General features: G+C 39.8%; 1 protein-coding gene across 2 annotated transcripts in view; it reads right to left on the reverse strand.

The window, feature by feature from the left end:
• Positions 1-15799, reverse strand: part of FSTL4 (follistatin like 4) — a 206963-nt gene that overhangs the window by 13064 nt on the left and 178100 nt on the right. The window contains exons 7-10 of one of the 2 annotated variants that reach the window (XM_066328807.1): positions 15059-15179; positions 7339-7500; positions 6190-6324; positions 4666-4692 (exon numbers count right to left, since the gene is read on the reverse strand). In XM_066328807.1, coding sequence (XP_066184904.1) covers positions 4666-4692; positions 6190-6324; positions 7339-7500; positions 15059-15179 — 445 coding nt within the window. The remainder of the gene's footprint in view (positions 1-4665; positions 4693-6189; positions 6325-7338; positions 7501-15058; positions 15180-15799) is intronic. The other variant, XM_066328808.1, reaches the window with a different exon arrangement.

A 15799-nucleotide genomic window follows, 5' to 3' on the forward strand; every position in this document is an offset into this window, starting at 1 on the left:
CATGAATGAAAATATACAAAATTTCTCTATTTTCTTAAACTACCTGAAAGAACTAACTACAGCCACCAAAATAAATACATTTTTGAAATCTTGCAAACTGTAATTCACAAATGTGGAGTAGTTCAGCATTGCATTAGCACTCATTTGTCCAACCGGGGCATTCCAGATTTGGAAAACTGGCTGATTGTCATTGCTTTGCCATTAAGAGATTGTGTTCTATCACTTCTGTCATGCTACATGGAATTGCAGTGATAAGATCTTTAAGAAATGTTCAGGATCCTTTCAGACACTCTAGTTTCAAAGGTCCAATCATTCAATTTTTCACACCACCACCAGTAAGTGTTTGCAATGACCACTGTCACCCCTAGCACTGCTGATTGTGTACTTTATCAGCCAACAATATGGTGATGTTATAATTTGTATCTTTTAATTAATTCCATTTTTCCCATGGAGAAATAAAGTCCCCGTTCTAAGGCTCTGAATAGTGTTCAGTGTTAAAAATTCCCTCCACTAGTCCTGTGGTGGCAGCTCTAAATACTGCTCACAGAGATAGAGTTTCTCACATTTCTTAACTATTTGCAGGATTGAGATCTAAATCATCACAGGAAATTTGACAGGAAAAATATGGATAACTTGGACAAATGCATTTTTGGAAAATTTTTAAAACACATTGTATTTAGTAAGGCTTAGAAGGTTTTTTTTTTTTGTTGTTGTTGTTGTTGCTAAGCTCCCTTCTTTTGATGCCAAATAAGTAGCTTCAGAGTACAATGTGTCAGCATGTGGTGTTTGCTGTACTGACACAGCTCAAGCTGAGTCTGTGAACCACAGCACAGAAATCCCCCAGTTAGGGCATCAGGTGGGTACAAGAGCTGTGATCCTCACATGTGATTCCACAGAGCAGGATCATGCATGTAGGAATAAAAGCTAACAAAGCTCCATTGAGAGTTATTTCGTGGACTAAGGGTTATTTTTTTTCCCAAGTATATTGGTGAAATATTTCATTCAGGCACTTTGGACCAAAACCTGCGCTCCCAGCATCCACACAACTCCCACCTGCTTTAGTGGGATTTGATGAATACATCAGAGGGCAGAGTTTGACCCTGGCCTGGAATGAGTGCCAATATTTTATGGTTAAGGGATTTTAATCCTAAGAAGTGAAAACAGGCAGGAAATCAATTATGACTACTGTGACGATGCCTATTATTATTTTCATGCATAAGAGTAGCGTGATTTTGTCAGATGATCTTATTTTACAGTGAGGGTGTTTGAAGTAAGACCTTAATTACCCACAAAAATACTTTGATTAAGAATTTTACCCCAACAGGTTTAGAGTCAGAGACTTGGAATGTTCTACTACTTATTTTATAGTAAGATCAGTCCAAGTTTTTTTGCAGACTGATTAAAATATACTACAAATTCCTCAGAGCATTCAGTTACTCTTTTTAAAAAAAAGTTTATCAGTTTAAATTAAACCACTTTTTTTCCCCTAGAGACTGAGCTTCATACTGATATTTAGACCAAGCAGGATTTTACTAGACAAACTAGTAAAGTCACTTTATTGTGACTTATGAAACATCTGCCAAATCTTGGTTGGGGTATATCCTAAACAATCTCATGGACGTCAGTAGAACAGACACAATTTTTGATTATACTGATGCAACTCCTTGGTGCAGGGAATTGGAAATTATTTCAGTACAGAGGTGGCCAATGAGCTATTTTGATTTTTATAGTAGCAAGGCAGGTACTAAACTGGGAACTGGAGGACTAATGAGGAGGATGATTTTTTTTTTAATCTCTTTTGAATTGAGAACATTTCAGGTTTGATGACACAACTAGTTAAAATCTAAAGACATTATGAAAGGCAACATACTTCACCTGTATAGCAAAAAACCCCCTAATAATAATAAAACCATTAAGAAAAGGGAGGGTTTCTTAAACGTAACAGTTCTGATTTGATCCACTCCAGATGAAGCTGGCATTAACAAAAACACTTCAGGAGGACACCTGATATCAACAAGAGCTTATTTGAGAAATACAGTGTCTCCATCAGTGTACATTTATACATCCCTCCTTTGAGATGAAAGGGCATATTTTTAACCATGGAAAAATCCTCTGATTTGATACTTAAATAGTTTTCCTCTAATTAATCTAAATACTTGGAAATATATTAGATAATTTGGTAATACATTCACATAACTGCTGAGTGCCTGCTGGCACGAAGTGCTCCTTTTCTCCGGGTATTAAGTAAGCAATGCTTGCTACAGAAATGAACACTGTCATGAAAACAAACCTCTGCTTTACATTTGGGCTACTCATAGTTTTCTCTGGACAAAACTTAAAACTATTTGTACATTGAGTAAATACTGCATGTGCTTTCAGCCCCAGGTTTAACTGGCTGCTTGCCCTGCGTGCATTCATTTCTTGGGGTGTTGCTTTTGTATGGTCTGAAAGGTTTTGAGAACAAACTGACAGACTGACTTTTAAAATGACCAAATACTTGTGTTAAAAGTTTGACTTGCAGCAAAAGTTTGTTCTACACCATATTTTTTTAGGCATTTTCCCAAAGTTTTAATTACTCCAGACCTTGTGGGGATGAAGCTGTGATCATTTTAAGGGAGCTCAAATCTACCAATGCATTTGTTAATATTGGTACTTGCACATGGTAAGGAATTAAAATAATATTTTAAAATGTAAAACCAAAAATACCATTCCTGCCTCCCTAGCCTTCTCTTTGCCAAGATTTCACATGCTGAGGTATATTCTAGAATGAATGTGCCCATTAAATACTACAGTACAACACAAGCAGGGTAATACACCTGCTTTACAGATAGTGAATTGTTTAGGAACATCAATAGGAAATCTGCTTTACAGACCCTTTACAATGCATCAACATTGCTCATACTTTTATTTAAAATGTGCAAGGTTGATAAGCAGTAAATCCATTAATTTAGCGAAATTATAATAAGACTTTCTGTAACCAACTTCTCAGCAGTTCTTTAAATATTACTCTTCTTCTACATCTGGCAGGATTATCCAACTGCTTTCTTTAAAAAGGACCATAAGGGACACTGTATATAAACAGCCCTGGAGCATCGTGCAGGTGATGCTGGACTGATGAGATGCATTAGAGGTTTCATTTCCAAGCAGAAGGAAAATTGCAATTCTTAGTGCCCATAATGCCATTTACAGGAACGTCAGCAGTGAAGATTCCTCACAGCCCTGCACCAGGAACCTGCAGGTGGGGTGTTTGGGGACAAGGGCTGGGGAGCTCTCCTAGGTGACTGTGCCACCTCTCTGACCTCCAGTGAGCTGCATTTGGCTTGGGTTGGGAGGGGCTTTAGAAAAAAAGTGGTGTATTTGCTGTGTGTGTCTGTGGCCAACACTGGCACTGACAGTGTGCCCCAGGTATTTGCACACCTGGCCCAGGCTGCTCTGGTCACCATGCCCTGGAATCTTCCTTCTACCCCTGAAATCCTTTGTGCTGAGCCCAAGCTACCCAGAAAGCTCCATGCTGAGGGCTGGAAGCTCAGCTATTGTTTTGGGTATCTGGAGGCACTACTTACAAATGGGTCTTTGCTCTGAGCCATGATCCCCTGCCCCCGGCAAGCACCTAATGTCCCTCACACTGCTCCTCCAACAAGGGCTTCAGGCTCACTCTGCTTTTGGAGGGTGCAGTTTGTCACTTTCCCACACAGCTCGAAGGACACCAAGGTCTCAGCTGCCTCATAAGCAGCTGGCAGATGTAAGAACTGGTTTAGATCTGAGCTTCAACCTCAGAATCTTCCTCCAGTGAGTGGATGTCCTGCTCACAGCCAGGAGCCCAAGCTCACAGGGTCCCCTGCACACACCTGGGCTCTACACCCACAGAGTCAGGTGGAAAACCTGCTTGAGAGCCCCTTGGGCTGTGGCATGACACTTCTGACTGGTGTTTTGGAAATTATGACAGCACAAGCATGTACAAAATGAGGTGATTTTAAGTGCCTCCATAATATCTTTGAGTCACTTAGCTGCTCAGGATGGGGTTTTTTCTACTTTGGCTTCCAAGATACACAGTTGTTGACCTTGTCAAGGGCACACTGTAAGTCTGATCAAACTAGAGCTCTTAGCTGCCAATTAAAACAAGGAGAAATGAGGCAGCCTTTACCCTGCATTGATTCAAAGGATAGAGGGAAGAAAACTTATGGTTTGGATTTTTGTTTTGCCTAATGGTCAAGAACACAATTTCTGTTGCTCACCTAGAAAACAGCAATATATGCTACTGAAAAGGAAGAGCTTGAATTGCTTGCTTAAAAATGCAGTATATTGAATTTATGCCTTACTTGTTCAATTATGGTAATTTGGGAGCACTTCTGACACTTGTGTGATTGCTAATGCAGCTTGAGATTCTCAGGCTACTCACATTTCTGGCAGTATACATAAAATTAATATTTTTATATATGTTATGATCATCTATGATTTCATAGTGGGAAAATGCAATAAGTTATAGGTACAAGAGTGACATCTCTTATTTGAATAATTTAGCTTTTAAAAGTCTGGTCTGTACTTAATCTGGTGACTGTGAAAGTTGATAGGGTTAGTGGCAAGTCAGTGGAGAATGGCCCATCATGGAATTATTAAAGCAGACAAGCACATTATCACTACGACAAAAGAACTTTACTGCAGTACCTTCCTCTCGCCACAGTATGTTTGCAACTGCAGCATCAGAATATTGGGAAATCCAGAAAATAATCAGGAAAAGAAAAACAAAACAAAACAATGTCAAAACTTTCATTGCAGCAAGTAACTGAATAAATAATCATGTTTACATGAACTGTTTAATTGGTGAAAATTTTGTAATATTCATTCAAATAAAATACCAGGAAAGACAGAGAGTTCTAAACACATTTGCTCCTTCTAGAGACAATTCAGAGACTTTGACATGGGAAAAGTCCTTCCTGAAATGAAGGCAGCTGTGCAAAGAGCAATGACCTACTAAAGAGAAGCTGTTACCTTCAAATGCAGCTGGAGCTATGGTACAGCCTGTGATTTTCTGTGCAGGTTCAATAAGGAAACACAACATGGAATTATAGAATCATTAAGGTTGGAAAAAACCTCTAAGATCATCAAGTCCAACCATTAACCCAGCACTGCCAGGTCCACCAGCATCTTTGAAAACAAGCCTGAAACTGGCAGCTACAGCAGCTACACCCTTGGCTGCCTTGTTTCTTGGAACTTTATGCAACTGCATTCTTTCAGGATTCACATAAGCTTTGAAAGTACACCTGCATTTGAATTTCTGTTCCAGATAGATCCAATTATTTCTCAACATACTGAAATTTCCCTTGCTCAAGTATTCAAGGGAAAATGACCAATATTAACAAGAGTACATAAATCTAGTTAATGAGGAATAGAATTTCTTCTCCAAGCATTCTCCTTGAAAGCCCATATTTATGGGTAACTTTGTTTTCAATTCTTGCTCTATATTAGCAGCCAGAAAAGCAGCAAAAATCCCATTTGCACCGATACTTTTAGTGTCACCATAAACCCAGGTAAACTCCCAGGCAGTTAAGATGGCAGAACTAGGAAAGATCAGGCCTCTGGGAGCTTTCCTACTGGGACAACTGGTCACCTCCTGCAGCAATTCTGTTTTGGGGTCAGTGTGATCAAGATGACACTGCTGCACGCCTATGGGAGATGTGGGACAAGTAGCTAGGAGAGCATTTGTCTTTAAGGTAGAAGATAATTTCCTACTGAGGGAAACCTATTTTACCAGTCAGTGGTGTAAAAACAGGTAAAATAAAGAATCACATTTTTCAGACATCTACATATTCCAGAATTTTGACTGGTAACTGGCTTCAAAAGTCTTATACAGAAATCAATGAGATTTACAGAAATTATTACATTATTACATTTTAGATTCCCTGATATCTAAAACTATTGCAAATTTGCTACTCCAATAAAGCTGTTAGCCATCACACACCCAGTATACTTCTGGCACATGAAAGACACCACCTTCCTGGACAAGACTTTATCTGCATGATTCCAACCCCAAAAAGTGTCCAATCCTCTGCTCAAAGTGCATTCAGGATTGTCATTACCTCCTGTAAGATTCAACTTACTGCATGTAATAGCCTGAACGATTAAATTACATGTACACCATCACATTCAAACACTATTTAAAGAAATAAATACACAGAAAATCGAGCTTACGGGTCTTTCTGGCTGAATCTTCGATGAAAAGGGAAGATATGTCCTCATCCACTCCCACCTCATTTTTAGCAATGCAGGTGTAGGCACCAGTGTCTTCATACCGAACACTGCTGATATGAAGTTCACTTCCATTTGCTGTAAGAGAGACACTCATAAACAATGCTCCTCACTGCTGCTAATTGCTTTCCTTGCCTTAATTATCTCCCACGGCCACAGCTGCCTGGTGATGGCTCAACACGGTGGTTCCACCCCACTGAGTTTCCCCCTACTTAACTAGAGGTTTTTGGGGATTCTCTTGGGAGCTGATGTCTTGCTCCTTTCCATCAGCATGTACACACTCCACACCAGAAAAGAACAAAGAACAATCCCAAGTCAAACTATAAATTGCATTTAATTTATTTCTTCTTTTTGTTAGAAAAATGCTTTGGCTTTAGTGAAGAAAAAGTAATTTCAATTTTGCAAATTATTTTTCATCAGATCACCAAAATCTTTGGTTTAAAGGGGTCTCTCTACTGTTCCTCCTACCATTTTGCTTTCTGCAGTGGGAACATTGCTTAAAACCTTCAGAACATGTTGAGACATTGTATGCATCATGCAGTGATACCAGCACAGCCTGAGGGCCACAATCCACCAAAGCCAGACTGGGGCATGTGTTGAGCATGAGGTTAATATTTTTACACAGAAAATTGCAAATAAATGTTCTTGAAATTTGCTATGCCTGTTGCACTCTCATTTGAACAGGGACCTAGAGATGTTAAAAGCCCATTCCTTTAGCAGAGCCGAGTGGGAGATCCATTCTCAGCTGACTCACATCCAGTGTGGGCTCAGACATGAACAAATAATTTAATGAATTTCTCTTCAAATAACTTAATGCATTTCTTTTCTGCTGTGCTATACACAAGAAGCAAGGCAGTGAAGAAACAGGCAGGCTGTCTTTGAACAGAATGCAATTACCACTTACATCAATCAATAGTGTATTTCCCAGGAAATTCACAGGAGAAAGATAAAAAGGAAAGAACAGGGGTTTTATAACACAGTTTCCAGCAACTTGTGGCTTAGCAAAATACAAGAACTTCTGGTTTAAAGTGCAAAATAATCCTCCTTAATCCCTGTCTACAATACTTTAATTAATCAAAATTCTGTTCTTACCGAGGAGCGATAGCTGTTTGGATAGTTTTGGCATGATATCAATGCCATTCTTTAGCCAGGTAATGCGGGGATTAGGGATGCCTTCAGCGTGGCATTTCAGGCTGGCAGACACGCCCGGCTCCTGTGCCTGTGTTTCGGGGTAGACGCGGATCACTGGAGGCACTGTGGGGAGCAAGGAATTGGGGAGGTGAAAACCCCGGAGCCGAGAGCCGCGGCTGCCCCGCGTCCCACGAGGGGCTCGGAGCTGACAACCAGGGACAAGCTGGGGCTGGCTGTTAGTGCCAGCTACAAGGATGATTTCTCTACAGCTTAACTTCGGGGGCAGAAAATAGAAAATACTAGTTTTCCAAGCACTGGCATATGGGGGAGGATGAGGATGTCCTGTGGCTCTGATTAGGAACAGCAGTAGAAACGACACACAGACTGTCAGGCTTATTAGCAAGTCAGAGCGATCTTTACTCTTTGAAATCTTCTTTTATAGAGATTTCTGATGGAGTAAAACTTCATTGGACAGCAGAGCAATACATTACCATCATTGGACAGTTAGAAACAACACCCCTCAATCATTTCTTGCAAGTAAACTACAGGGAGACAAACAACACCTGCAAGGATTTGTTTTACTTTCTCCAAGGACTGTTTAAATTCCTTCTTCCAATTTCTCAGGCCAGTATGAGAAATCTGTGTGACTCAGTTTCACACAGACACTGTGCTGCTGCCTGATTTCTCATATTCAGCATCCACAGATGTCCCACCCCTGGAAGTGTTTAAGGCCAGGCTGGACGGGGCTTGGAGCAACCTGAGATAGTGGAAGGTATCCCTGCCCTTGGTAGGGGGTTGGAATGTCATGGTGTCTAAGATCCCTTCCATCCCAAACCAGTCTGTGACCCTATGATTCTATAACAGAAGAGAGTAAACTACTATACCAATGCCAGGGAGCAACCTTGTGATCCAATTCTGTATTTATACTGCTCTTGCTTTCATTGAGTGACTGACTGAACTTAAACAGTTGGATTAAAACCTAACGTTGTACTCACATATTTAAAAATTAAAGTATAAACTTCAGATCTTCACTGAATCTAGGAGGGAATTTGAGTTCCTGCCTACAACAAATAAGTTAATATTCAGTATTTAACTGAATATCCATGAGGAAGTAGCCTGTGTATTCACTACCTCTTATTCTGAACAAATAAAGTGTTTATCAATTACTCCTTTTCACTGAGAGGTTTTCAAAACATGACTTACCTTGTTTCAAGGAGGCACTCCTGAACTATTTAATATACTGCACTGGCAGAACTACTAATTATATTCCAATTTCAGAGATGTTCATTGATTTTCAATCATCTTTCCTTCACTGCTCAAACCAACAAGGCTTACTACCACTCATTAACTATTCCTTAACAATTTACTCACACACTTTAAAAAAAGTTTGCAATATTGCAACATCAGTGAAAGATGCCAGTGAGACTCTTCACTTCGAGGGAAAAATAAAAGGAAATGTGAGGATGTCTCATACCGTGGCCAATGGTATTTGTGTTTCACAATGAAGAGGTCAACTTTTCCATCAGATTAGGACATTTTGGGAATCATGATGTAGCTGCTGAAAGCCACAGCCTAATGTGGATGTGGTATGTGAGAGGCTCAACTTCTTCCCCAAGGAAAATGAATAACTGCTACTGGCACTGGTGAAAGACAGGAAAATTTATGGGTTATGTTTGACTTTTTTTTAAAGAAAGCCTGAAGGAGTTAACCATAAACTTCCGGAAATCACTGGCTTAAGGTATCTAACTCACTGCTCTGTTTTTATATAGTAGATTGTTAGGCACCATGATTATCAAAATTAAATTGCCTTAAGAATTGCTTTAGAATAAAATGAAATCTGGGTTTGCAGCTTGCTCTGTGTCTACATGTCCATGTGGGGATAGTTCAAATGAATACATTCACAAGCATATCCTTGTGAATATACTCCCACCTTCCTATATCTATTTTTTTATGGGCCTTACCAGAGAGAGATGTATTTCACTTCTGTCTTCTGCACCAACTGCCAAGAGTTAACCAGGGCTGAGTTGTCAGCTTGGAAGGAAATCAGCCATGACAGAAAGCCCTCAAGTCTACTTGGGTTTTACAGGTTTAAAAGCTGAAGTGTAATCTGAGAGAAAATGCCTACAGCCAACAGCAGAGGAAAAGAAAAAAACTGACTTCTAGCAAAAGAATGGCTTTGAACTCCACCTCTGCACTGGACCTGTGGGTTTAGTTCCCTGTCCTCTATTTCCTTTACTTGAGAAGGAAAGGTGCTATAAGGTGCAGGGCAGTGGAGGAAATACCACTCAAGAATTTTTAAATCGGGGGTTTCCAAAAAGACAAGGTTTGTTTTGTTGAGTTTTCAATTTCTAAATGAAAACATTTACTAGCATTTCATCTTCTCTTTCCCCCCATTACTGTGACATTTGTAGCACCTCCTGACTTCAGGAGGTGCCAGATTAAGGGGAGGGCAAGCAGAGGAAAGGACCTGCTGCCAGAGATGCTGGTGGCTGTTAGAGCCATTGCTGTTTTATTTAGGAGTCAGTGCCCCAGCAATTCAGCAGAATAAAACTGAGAGTCAGGAGTTCCTCATTTCATTAGTATCTTAAAAAATTAACTTAAATTTCTCTAAGTGTCTCCAGGGATGATAGGATAAGGTAATTTTTGTCTACTTCGACAGAATTTTATGAAGGTCCTGCACTCAATACTTCTCTTACCTATGATTTGCTTGCTACCAGTAATATTTTTGAATGAAATTATTTAGTAAGTGAGGTCCATTGAAGGTCTACATGATTTATTTAGACTCACAGCTGAAAGACAGTGTGCCTCCTACAAATGCAGAGGAAAAAGATTTACAACATTCAAGACAGTCTGATTCTCAAATCCTGGTGAAATCAACTGACTTGGCTGAGATCTCACATACCCAGAGGCACCAGAGAAATTTTACTCCAAGTCAAGTGTCGTATCACCTGCCATCCCAGTCACCACCTATCTAATGTTCTCAAAACCATTGTGGGTTGTTATTTCCTTATAATTGTCTGCTTTAGGCTTTCCTGCTCATCTGGGCACCTGTGTCAGCACTTCCCAGGATGGCCACAGCCATCAGCTCCCCAGAATCATGGGACACCTTCACCAAACAGACTGTACTTTCATCTCTCGTGTTTTTTCCTCACACCTTGATAGTCTGCACGTGAATAATCCACCTATTTTACCTGCAGGGCTGAAAACACAATAGATTTATACTGCCAAAGGCAGCTCACAGGTCCTAGACACTGATTCAATGCTACGCATGAAAATTAACTTGTAATTATAGCAAGGTGTCTTTTCAAGAGTGATTAATAAGGAAACTTTTTGTTTTCACCTAAAGAGAATATGTCCTTCACCTCCATATCTGCTCTCTTATAGTTTTCCTTCTCCTTCTATTTTTAAACTTTTTATTTCTTCTTCCTTGTCTTACATAATTCACTGCACAGGTAAATCATTGCATGCAAATGCCTTGTGATAACAGCAAACTGCAGAATATATTTTTATTGTCCTTGCTACAAATTAATACATTCCAGGTAAGCGCATTAAACTTGCAAAGATTTCAGTTCCAGACTTTGGGATATATGGATTACCCTTTGCTTTTTCCCTTGGTGAATATATATCATTGCTAACCATTACTGTGTCTGCAGCCAAGGGCAATATAAAAATGCCATTATCTTAAGCAAAGCAGGAAAAAAGAGGCATTGAAACAAGCATGAGACTGAGTAGATTTCCTACTACTGCATACTGAGCAGCATCTCACTTGTGAGCAGACCAATTCATTACTATAAAACAGCTCAGGTGATAAAGCACGCGATGAGCACAGATGGTGGCACCAAGGCCCAAAGACATCCATTGCTGCTGTATGAGCTCTATACTCCAGGGTGTAGCAATAATTAACAGATTAATCATTTGCTCGAGATGTTTTACTCTTTCCATTTATGATTTGAAAGGAATTTGCAGCATTTTATGTTTTCTCCTGAAAAGCCACATTAACGAAACATCCGTGTTGGTAACATCTCACTTACTGCAAAATTTGTCCTATTGGACCCTTATAATTGGGCTGAGGATCAAATGGCTTTTTTAAAACTGTTTTCAAGGAAGACAATATTCTGATTTATGCTGATGTTTTCCTGAGTGCAATGAAAATGATGCCCTACACTCAGCAGTCTCTTGATTTGCCAACTATCAATTTTCATAGTTGATTACTTTTTTATGAGATTCTTTATCCTCAGGACCTCTTTTTTCCTCTTGAAAGTGCTAAATTGCTTCCTCCCTACAGTCAGTGTATACTGTACACATTTCCCAAGCAATATCCATACGTGGGAGAGAACATAATTTTCCTACTGTTCTTGGCTCGTCCTGATCAAAGATACCAGCACGCAAGATGAACTTTTAATTCTTAAACTGTTTAAACATTGCCTTTCAGCAATTTCTTTCCCTCCAAAGATCTTAAGACCAAGCTGTATAAATACACTGACTTAAATTTTACTAGTAACTGTGAATCCTAAGATTGATGAGCTCAACCAAACCTCTCACATCAAACAGACTGCATTTCACATGTGCTTCGTGCTTCTTGCCCAGATGTGAGCCAGCAGTTTGGGGCATTCACCTGGTGATCTTCACATTTTCTGCCTAAGAGGATTCTTGTCTCTGTTTGTTAAAATAAGCATCTGGATCTACCCTTGTTATCTGGGCGATCCTGAACCAGCTGATACAAAGGGAAACTGCATAACAGTCAGCAGTTGAGTGGTAGTAGAGCTCTAAAGGTCAGAAACATTAAATGTTATCAAAACTGGGCTGCAAACTTTCTATTTAAGCTTGTATTTTCTTATTTTCTATATAACCTAATCAATGTAAGAATTTAGTGTTAAGTTCTAAAAAGGGGCAAAGAAAAAAATAAGTTAAAGAGCATCTAATATTTTGGATAAAAGCAGAGGAAGAGTGCACATGTAACTAGGACCAGATTCTTTTGTGAGCTGGACTGATGTGTCTTAGTGGGAACAGTAAGACAGGGCCCAGGTGCTACAGAAAAAGGACGCAAGGATGCTGGAAGAGTTACTGCAAACACTGAAAACACTGTTGAAAACACTGTTTGAAAACACTGGATTAACTGAAAAACAATCTAAAAATTAGAACCTGCCTGTACAGACACAGCAGGCTTGGGAAGGGTTGGGGATAAACCCTTTTACTTCCAGTTGGTTCTTCTTTCTCTATTCTCTCCCAACAGACAAACTTGGGAGGCAAGAAAAGAAAAATTCTGATAATTTTCATAAAATAAAAAGCCCCCATGTTTTTGATGTTGAAAGTAGATCAGTGCCTCCCTAGAGGAGACAGGCGAGCAGATACACCCGAGTTCTGGCTGATTTCGTTCTGTCACATTCTCTTACCACTTCAGTCCAACACAGGAAAGCAACAAAAACCCTCCCACGCTGAAGATGGAGTTTTCAGTTTGATACAGACAGACAGAGACAAGCCCCAGCGCTGAACAGAGCCCATCAACTACACTTAGATTCTCAGCATCTTCACTCAATTCAGTTTGGCTCAGTTTCTTCCCTCTACTCCTGTCAAGAAAAATTCCTCCATTTGTCCTTTAAGTTACTAAAAACTGAGGTTTCCCTGTGAAGGGCTCTGCCTTGGGAACCCTCCAATGCATTTGAAGGCAAACAATGTTGTCCTGCCATCAGGGCTGTCAGTCCTGCATCAGCTGCTGGAGGAAACTGTGACACAGGCAGAAAAGGAGGGAATTTCATGATCTGAGCAGCCACATCAAGCATTGCAAAACCCCAGCTTTGCAAAGCCTAATGGCTCACATGGGAATATCAGATGCTGTGAGACAAAGATTTCTAGACTCTGCAATGTTTTATAGCAAGTTTGAGTTAATACCAGAATGCAAGGCATTTTGTTCTGCATTTAGTGACTATATAGCATATTAAAAAGCTAGATTTAGATATAGATAATAGATATATTATCTATATAGATAGTGGTTTTTGTATAACATACAGATAGTGGTTTTTGTATAACAGCATTTTGCTTTTGGTAAGGAAAACCCCACACAGCTATGGTATGAAATTTCCACTTAAAAAGAAAATGTGGTCTTTCAATAACAAGTTAAATCTAAGTGGAAAGTGTGAGTATGGAACAGATCACTCCCTCCCCACTCTCCATCCAGCTTTCCTCTCATTCTGGTTTAAGTTTCAAAGCCTTTGGGCCTTCTATTCTCAGTGCTGATAAAGTCTACATTGTTGTCTGCCAACTAAACTCCATTCAGGCCTCATAATACATCACATAATAGACATGGGATTAAGTTGTTAGCTGGCTTTTCTTTCAACTGCCATTCATCAAACAAACAGCAGTTTGAGGAAGGAAACCCATTTTCTCAGCTACAGCACCCATGACTTAGTTATCCACACTGCTGAGATTTACAGTTTACTTTCTCAAAAGATGACAAATAATTATGTAGAGACATCAAGTCAGCTTTCATTCAGATCAACCAGATACTTTGTGCTCTTCTCCAGGTACTCTGTGGTGGGGGGGAGCACTTACACACGTCCAGCAGACCTGAGCTGCAGTTGAAACAAAACCTCATGTCCACCATGGCTCTTCTTAAAATGCACAATTATCCCTCTTCACTGTTTTTCCTCTCACTACTGACCTCTGTGTAACTACCTGCTCTTACTGGCTGAGAGCTTTCCTTTGTGCAGATCAACACACAGCTAGAGAAAGGACTAAATGTTAGTTTTCCTTATAATATATATAGCCTGTGATAAAAGTTACTGAATTTTCCTTAAAAATAAATACTTTCATACCAGAGTACATCCCACAGTGCACATCTCATTTCATACCAGAATGAACCCATAGTTAGTGATGGGTGTCCCCTGTTCTGGAGACACTGCTGGGCATCATCAGCACTTGTAAAAATGGTCTAAAGCTGGAAAATGCTGATTGCTGCTATGGAAGTGGATATTCTGCGGGCTGGACCCTTAATGAAATGTTGGCTTAATCAAATGTGATTCTAAACTAAATCTGACTGAGTGAGTTTGAGGTCAGGAGATAGATAGTGAGCACCTGGATATAAGTTCCACCAGGCACAAATGCAGTCCAGGGGTTGGAGGTGAATGAGAATGCTGGAATACGGACTGTGTGATTCTCTCACCTGTAAAATGGTTTGCCCTCATTTTGCAATCCAGTGAGCTACTGTAAACAGCCCTCAGCAAACTAAGCTCAGTACAACCAGGAAATAACCTGGATATATAGCTGGGAGCTAGCTAGTTTTGGAAACATTGCTGTGTTTATTGAAATATCCTGGGCTATTTCATGCAACAGAAATAATTTTCTGGAAGAAGAAATTATTGAGGCAACACTTTCTTGACAAAAGTAGTAATTACTTTAAGAGATGCTTGGAAATGCTACTCTTAACTCTATAGAAATGTCACTGACAGCTTGTTTTACAGTGGAGATAACCCCCTGAAGCCCAGTTAATTATACACATCCCCCCTTGATACTTTTGTTTTTGACTGCTCGTGTGACAGCACGAGTGAGCAAAGCCCAAGCTGTGTTCACTCTCGTGCACAGATCATTTGAGCTGTGGCTTTACACATCTCTATGTGACTGAGGTTAACACACAACTTTTCTTAGGGCACATTTTCATGGAATGTCGTATATGCTATTTACTAACCATTCACCTGAAGGATGTGGGTCTGATACAGCTCTTCATAGCCGTAGGCATGACAGGTGTAATTGCCCATGTGAATAGTTGTTACCTTGGTGATGTAGAGGGAATCGTCTTCTCCAAAATCCTGAATGGAACAAAAGACAGGAAAGGTGCCTTATTATTTCATAACAATATTTTAAACACTACATGAGCGGAGAGTACCTTTTCAGAGGTTTTGATAGCAGTGCAGCCTGGGGACACAGCTTGAATTTTGAACAGTAGGCTATAAAGCTCATAAATCAACACGTAGGGAGAAAATGAGTGGTGATTTAAGAATAAGGTAAAGTGACCCATCTGAGAATATGAACTTTTGTGCTTGTTGCTAACAAGGTGCTTTTTGCACATAAAAAAGATGGCCATTTCCAGCTGTTTAATTTATGGGGGAGTTTAATATCTACCTGTTAACCTCAGATGTATAAAATGCTAACATTTGAGTTGGTTAAAGTTTCCTTTATCTGTGCTGGTTCCTAGAAAATGCACTGCAGCCTTGAGACTTGATGAAAAAGAACTGAAGCTCTTTGTCACTTATCTCAGACAATATCCCAGGAAGGAGACAAGGAAGAAGAGAAAAAGTCTTTTCTCAAACATAGCTGTTTAGATCTGTAACTGCTTAACAAGTATCTTTCTTCCTCCCCTTCACCTTCCTAGATTTGCTCTTGCATTGTTGCAGTTTTTGGTTACAGATGGGAAGGACTGAGTTAGCAG

The sequence above is a fragment of the Sylvia atricapilla genome, chromosome 14 (assembly GCF_009819655.1).
Source record: "Sylvia atricapilla isolate bSylAtr1 chromosome 14, bSylAtr1.pri, whole genome shotgun sequence".
Lineage (NCBI taxonomy): Eukaryota > Metazoa > Chordata > Aves > Passeriformes > Sylviidae > Sylvia > Sylvia atricapilla.